The sequence below is a fragment of the Cygnus atratus genome, chromosome 1, assembly GCF_013377495.2.
Source record: "Cygnus atratus isolate AKBS03 ecotype Queensland, Australia chromosome 1, CAtr_DNAZoo_HiC_assembly, whole genome shotgun sequence".
NCBI classification, from domain to species: Eukaryota; Metazoa; Chordata; class Aves; order Anseriformes; family Anatidae; genus Cygnus; species Cygnus atratus.
Genome location: NC_066362.1, coordinates 208,500,974 through 208,508,548, shown reverse-complemented (window position 1 = coordinate 208,508,548; position 7,575 = coordinate 208,500,974). Strand labels below are relative to the sequence as shown.

The 7,575-nt window shown below is 52.6% G+C and overlaps 1 protein-coding gene across 1 annotated transcript; it reads right to left on the bottom strand.

Annotated features, from left to right (window-relative positions):
* Positions 1-2,295: 2,295 nt before the first annotated feature.
* LOC118259783 (olfactory receptor 52B2-like) lies at positions 2,296-3,246 on the bottom strand. The gene has a single exon (XM_035569547.2). It carries the CDS (start codon positions 3,244-3,246, stop codon positions 2,296-2,298), a length of 951 nt encoding a protein of 316 aa, XP_035425440.1.
* Positions 3,247-7,575: the final 4,329 nt, after the last annotated feature.

The window sequence follows — 7,575 nt, the reverse complement described above, 5'->3', positions numbered from 1 at the left end:
CTTCTCGCGTTGCACAGAAGATACTATTAATTGGAAGAAATGCATTTGACACAGAGTGATTTAACTGCATAAATATTTTAACCAAATGTAATTTCTTCTATCGATTTGCCTCTTTAAATAATGTCTAATAGAGAATTATGTTCTATCTGCTTTCTTTGGTTAAGGAAAAAAAAAAAGGAGTAAGTGCTTCGATAATGTTTAAAGAAGAGAAGCTGGCAGCCCATGGCATGGACAGGTACACTCCTTGCTGGGTTAAAAACTGGCTGAGAGGGCAGGCCCAGAGAGTGGTGATGAATGGAGTGAAATCCAGCTGGCAACCAGTCACCCGTGGTGTTCCCCAGGGTTCGGTGTTGGGGTCCATCCTCTTTAATATCTTTATTGATGATTTGGATGAGGGAATTGAGTGCACCCTCAGTAAGTCTGCAGATGACACCGAGTTGGGGGGAAGTGTCGATCTGCCGGAGGGTAGGAAGGCCCTGCAGAGGGACCTGGACAGGTTGGATCAATGGGCAGAGGCCAAGGGATGAGGTTCAACATGGCTCAGTGCCGGGTCCTGCCCTTTGGCCACAACAACCCCATGCAGCGCTACCGGCTTGGGGCAGAGTGGCTGGAAAGCTGTGCAGAGGAAAAGGATCTGGGGGTGCTGATTAATGCTCGCCTGAACATGAGCCAGCAGTGTGCTCAGGTGGCCAAGAAGGCCAACGGCATCCTGGCTTGTGTCAGGAGTAGTGCAGCCAGCAGGAGCAGGGAGGTGATCGTCCCCCTGGGCTCTGCTCTGGTGAGGCCGCACCTCGAGTGCTGGGTTCAGCTTTGGGCCCCTCACTACCAGAAGGACATCGAGGCCCTGGAGCGTGTCCAGAGAAGGGCTCCGAAGCTGGGGAAGGGCCTGGGACACAAGTCCTGTGAGGAGCGGCTGAGGGACCTGGGGGTGTTTGGTCTGGGGAAGAGGAGGCTCAGGGCAGACCTTATTGCTCTCTGCAACTGCCTGAAAGGAAGGGGTGGGGAGCTGGGGGTCAGCTTCTTCTCACAGGTAACCAGTGATAGGACCAGAGGGAATGGCCTCAAGTTGTGCCAGGGGATGTTTATGTTGGAAATGAGGAGACATTTCTTCTCAGCAAGAGCGGTCAGGCATTGGGACGGGTTGCCCAGGGAGGTGGTGGAGCCACTGTCCCCGGGGCTGTTCAAGGAAAGGTTGGATGTGGTGCTTAGGGACATGGCTTAGTGGGTGACATTGGTGGTAGGGGGATGGCTGGACCAGATGATCTTGGAGGTCTTTTCCAACCCTAATGACTCTGGAATTCTATGAAATGTTAAAGACAGAGTACTGGATATATTCATGAATGTGATGCTGTGAATATCATCCCTATGTATCAATTAATTGGGGAACACAGTAATCACAAAGACCTGAAAAGGGTTGTCAGTAAGAACAGTTATTCTCAGTGGATACAAAGGATAGTTAAAGATGAGCCAGAAAAAGCATGTACAGGCTATCAAGAAAGACACAGTTCTAAAAAACAGGTCTGTTGATCTGCAGAGGAGCTAACAAGCAAGCTTCTCAAGGTGGGATTCCTGCTGAATGTATCATCTCAAACAGGCTGGATAAGCTGTGACACCTACCACAAGGATGTGTTGGCCACAGGTTTTCCCAGGGTTTCATGTACAAAACTAGAAGTGTATGTCTGCACCATGAGCCCTGTGTTCCCAGGGCACGTGTGCCCAGGCACAGGATGGGCTGCCAGCGCACAAGCAGGGAGAAATGGGAGTCTTCCTTTCCTTAGTAATGCATGCGTTGTTGATCCATGAATTTATTGTGTACCACCACAGATGGTAATAAGGACAAGACATACATGATCCAGACCAGTCCTTGAAGATTAGGGGTTTCCTATTTGCATGTAGGAATTCCTTAGGCTCTGGTTGTGCAGTGGGACTTTCCTGCATTTGGCCACATTGGACACCAAAGGCAGAGGTGGATGAACACACAGAAGCCACCTCTGTTCCAGCTGCTTCTCCTGGCCTTGTGATGTGCTGCAACCAAACCCACTGATAAATCTCTGGGTTCATGGGATAACACCAGATTACATCAGATAAAATTCTGGTATATGGTTCCCCACTAATTTCTCCTTTTGTAGTGGTGATGGGATTTATTCTGAAGAAGCATCTCATAAGCAGGAAAATTGATCAGTAATGGTGTTGTGCTGAGTCTAAAAGAGGAAGAAGCCATGTTATTTCACACACATGCACTCTGCTTCCCTGGTACAGAAAATTTCTCTTCCTTTCGGGGGAATAACATCCTTGTCACCGCAATTGCCCAGTCCTAAAGAGTATTTGGGACACCTTTTCTCTGATTAGTTTGTTTTTCAATGAGTAGACAATGGGGTTTAGCATGGGTGGTAGGAGCACGTAGAGATTGGCCAACAGGATATGAACATGGTGAGGGACATTGTGGCCAAACCGAAGAGTGAAAAATGAGAAAAATGCTGGTGTGTAGAACATCAATATAACACAGGCATGAGAGCTGCAGGTGCCAACCGCCTTGACCTGGGCATCCTTGGAGGAGAGCCTGAAGATAGCCCTGAGAATGAGGCTGTATGACACCCCAATGAGCACAACGTCCAGCCCTGGGCACAGAAGGGTGGTGGCAAAGCCGTACCAGATGTTCACGGAGATGTCGGTGCAGGCCAGCCGGGCAATGCCCATGTGCTCACAGTAGGTGTGCGGCATGATGCTGTGTCCGCAGTACAGCAGCCTCTGAAGGAGGAATATTGTTGGGAACATCACACAAAAGCTCCTAGCTGTTGCAGCCACCCCTATCTTGGCTATCACTGAGTGTGTGAACACTGTGGCGTATCGCAGGGGATTGCAGATTGCAACGTACCGGTCAAACGCCATGGCCAGCAGAACGGTCGACTCCACGATGAAGCTGAAGTGTGTGAAGAACATCTGGGTAAGGCAGGCATGGAAAGACATCTCCTTGGAAAGGGACCAGAATATGCTCAGGGCTTTGGGCACTGTGGAAGAAGACAATATGATATCTGCCACCGCTAACATGGCCAGGAACAGGTACATCGGCTCATGAAGGCTTCTCTCCGTCACAATGACAAATAAGAGGACAAAGTTGCCAAGGAGCGTGGCGATGTACATCAGGCAGAAGGGGATGGAGAGCCAGGTGTGCAGGTCCTCCAGGCCTGCCATGCCCAGCAGAAGGAAGGAGGCAGGCTGCAAGCTGGTTAGGTTAGTAGCCACCATGGTGGGATGATGCCTGAGTCAGTTCGGACTCCCTTCTCTGTAAGCAAAAACAGGAGGAGGGTAGGAAGCACCATTCATAAAATGTAAAAAAACACACTCGGATTTCTCTGGAGCACTTTATTTTTCTGGATTCTGAAGCGGGTTAAAACTCACTTCCCCCACGCACTGGGGAAGTGTGCTTGAGATACTGACCCCAAAGCAAGCAACAAATTAAATTAAAAAGTGTTTCATAGACTCAGGTGTTGAAATGCAGCAGAGGTGCTCACAAACAGTCACAAGTCAATGCAAAAGCTTGGTCAGGCACCCAGGAATCCAGATCCCCTGGCTCTAGTTGCTGTTATTTATTGTGCTTGTGTTCTGTAGCACCCAAAAGCATATGAGGCACATGACAAGCTGGGACTGACTAACACTGATTTTACACAATATGCTAGTTCTTTCAGTACCTACCTCACCTCTCTCCTCACTCATTCACTCCACATTTTGTGTGACAGCAGACTATGATCTCTGCAAGGCAGGGATGGCTCACACAGCACCCAGGGCAACAAGGCTGTTTACTGATGGCTGCATCACATCAATATGAAAGGATGATCCGACAACCTGCGCAGAACAAAGCAGTGTGGAAGATCAGCACCACACAGAGTACGTGGTCTCAGGGAATGGCTGTGTGCAGAGCAGCTGCTGAATTTTAAAGCAAATTCAGAAGCAAAGGTCTAAGGCAGAGCACAGCACTGAGAGACAGACAAGCTGTGCCACGCTAGCATGGAGTTTGCATGGAGATGCTCAGGATCCTTGGAGTTTGCTCATGTCAGTTGCCAAGGATTGCCCCACTGCATAACTGGGTGGAGGGGCATTTACACTGCAGCAGGGTGAAACGCATCCCTTGAGCCTGGGCAGTGCTGCCCTGGTGCATCCTGCCCCGCACTGCCCCACCTGCCACCAGGTGTGCCCTCAACAAGCCGAAATCCTCCAGTGATCAACTTGTACGGGGCTTGCGTGTGCAGAGTCCTCTCTGTACTGCTGCAGCTTTTCTCCTGGGTGTTACCCTGCGACTTTTCTGTGCTCCCACCTCCCCTGCAAGTTGCTCAGCCAGATGTAGAAGGTGGTTTGCAGTATATTCATGGAAATGACAAAGCCACCAGTGAGGGCAGCATCATCCAAATTAGTCAAAATTTAAAGAGTCATGAATGCTTCCTGGACAATGGGCAGTCAGTGCTATGACTCTGGCTGCTTCCCTGGCAGTCACCTGGCTGCTGACCATCGCATGAGCCCTTGCTGATACTGCTCTGCTTCTCTGAATGCACATCCCAGTCCTCTTGTTGGGAGTTATACAGAACAGGCAGCAGGAGGGCATCAGGCAAGCTATCAGCTGTAGAGCCAGGTTGGACCTGCTCCATGCCAAGCTGGTTCTGGCAGGGCCTGGGGAGTGCTCATGCAGGCAGGCACTGCAGGCAGCCACTGCTCAGGTCATAGGACCACGGGGTGGTCCTATTATCTATCTTTTATTATCTATCTATTAACAAACCTGCCGGGACAATTCTGCTTCTCATCTCAGAGCCTAAATTGGCAGCTTCAGTGATCTGGGGGAGCTTTTTACGTTCTGGCTCAAATAAGGCACCTCATCTACAGCAACCTACCAAGTAGCAGCTGCTGCAAACAACTCACCAGCTCCGTGACAGCCAGGAATGAGGGCATCGCCTCTGGACCTCCCCGGGCCGCCTGCAGAGCGGAGCGGGAAGACCGTGATGTTTGAGCACTCCTGTGCATCCCCACGGGGCTTGCATGCAGCTGGGCGGGGGCAGAGCTCTGGTTTGTGCTGCTTGGGCAAATGTGATGAAAGGCACAGCAAATGAAGGGGATTTTGACTGGAACTCATTTAACGTGGGCTGCCTGGGCAGACATTACCTTCTGTTGCCTCTACAGATGGGACAAAGCCATCAGAGCACTGTATCAGCTCCTTCCTGGAGGGACTGGGATGAGATGAGGCAGCTGAAGACACACAGATGAGTGATGCTGACATCTTCCAGCCAGCCCTACAGAGATGATGCAGGATCTGCTGTGCTCACTGCCTTTAGCCTTCCTCTGCCTGCCTGCGTGGGCATCTGAGTGCTGCTGCTTCAAGCACCAGGGTGATTAATATAGTAAATGTGTCTGCTCTCTGCAACAGGCTTTCATTGCAATTCCTGGTCTGAGTGTTCAACATTGGCTTTGTGAGGATTCTCTCTGAGGACATAGAAAGAAAATACAGTGTTAACAAAGAGTGGGAATGGGAAACAGGTGGGTGAGCAGAAATGGGGGAATGGAAACTAATAAAAGTATGAAAGAAATCAAACGTGGGTACCTTAAATTAAGCAGTAAATCTAGATTTAGTTGCTGAAATAAAAACAGACAGATTGTCTTTACCCATATACTTTCTTTTTTTATTCTTATAGTCAGGAAAATTGTGACCTGACATCACAGGAATGAACATTTCAAAATTAGATTTTCAAGCTCCCAAAATTGGAATATTTGCAAAAATTCTCTGTCTCCAGCTGCTAGCATGTGCATGCCTTATGGCTGCCCAGCCCCAACACATATACTATAGCACACAACCCCTGGCTCAGATTGACTCTAGAGTAAGAATTCATGGTTTTAATGAAATAAGGTCCACAAGCCCCCTTGACCCACTTGACATATATGTGGCCTAGGCAGGCCAAAAGTTGATTTTTAACACCTGCAAATCAATACTATGTTGTTGAAGCTGGAACTGTCTGTCCCATGCCTGACCTGGGTATCCCACCCTGTGGTCACCCAGTGGCACACAGAACTCAGTGTTGGGGTGAGAGGCTATTTCGGCTCAATTCTCTCTCACCCTTCCCACGGGGACCATGGCCTAGAACAGTCCCAAACATGTCTGTTTTTGGCACTGCCCAGCGGCTTTCAGGGGTTCCCATCTCCTCTCTCACACTGGTGATGACCTACAGCTCAGGCCTGAAAAGCAGGCACAGGTTTCAAGTTCCTCGGTTTTTGGATTTTCAGCCTAAAAGTATCAAAATCAAGACATGGACACGTCCTGAGTTCAGCAGCTGTATTTGTGGGGTGGGGTCAGGTCTCTGTGCACAAGCATCCTTTAACTGATAATGGCTTCACTGGATCTCCACTTCAGGAGGCTGCTCAGGCGAGGACCCTCTCATAGAGACTTCACTTGCGTTACACTTTATCCCTGCTTCAGAAAAAGGAGAAAAGGAGAAAAGGAAGAAGGAGAAAAAACTTGCTGCAAAGTTTCTGGCATGGGACATGAGGCCTACAGGGTTAGTCTGCCATGGGACAGCCTGTGAGACCCCATGGACTTGCTGTCTTGTTTGTGGTCTGCTAAACAGAGATAGCCCCCTGCCACACACACATCCCCTCCCCACAGGAAGAGCTCAGTGCGATGGCAGCCCCTCTCCCCATCCCTCTTCCCATCGCCCTCCCCATCACTCTCCCTAACCCTGCTCCTCATCCCCTTTCCCCCTCCTCCTCCCCTCACCCCATCTCTCTCCCCATCCCCTCCCAATCCCCAATCCCAATCCCTCTCCCCCACCCCTCTCCCCATTACCTCTGCCCATCCCTCTCCCTGTCCCCCTCCCCATACTCTATCCCCATCCCCCCTTCCCACCCCCCTTTCCTCCCCTTCCCCCATCCACCCCATCCCCCCTACTCACCCCTCTCCCCCTCCCCCTGCCCCCCACGCCCCCCATCCCCCCACTCGCCCCCCCATCCCCCCTCTCGCTCCTCTCCCCCCTCCCCGCTCTCCATCCCACCCCCATTCCCCCTTCTCCCCCTCCCCATGCCCCCCACGCTCCCCCATCCCCCCCACTCCCCCTCTCCCGCCCCCCCCCCCACGCACCCCCAGTTCTCCCCCCCTCCCGTCTCCCCCGCTCCCATCCCCGCGCCCAGCAGGGGGAAGCCGAGCTCCGCGCACCGCCCGCCGCGGGGCCGGTCCCGGTGAGCGCGGCCCCGGGCCGGGGCTGGGGTCCCGGTGCCATCCCGCTGCCACCGGGGCGAGCCCCGAGCCCTGCCCGACCTCGGGGGCCCGGCCACCAGCAGGTGCCCGGGGGGCTCCGAGCTCCAGGCGGACGAGCGCAGGAGCGTGGGGGCTCCCTCCGCAGGGGGCTGTCGGAGCTCGGGGCGCTGCGTGCCCGTGGCCGCATCTCGCTGTGTTGGAGCTCGCCGAAGGCCCTGCAGCCCCCCGGGACCTGCGGAGCTGTGCGGGGGGAGCGGGGCTGCGTGGGGGCAGCGGGGTCTGCCCGAGAGGGGGGCTCTGCCCAGCAGCCCCGGGGCCTGTCCGATCGGTGCACCCAGCAGAGCTCC

What these genes read in the sequence shown, in the direction of transcription:
- LOC118259783 (XM_035569547.2), bottom strand. Translation starts at nt 3,246, where the DNA reads ATGGTGGCTACTAACCTAACCAGCTTGCAGCCTGCCTCCTTCCTTCTG.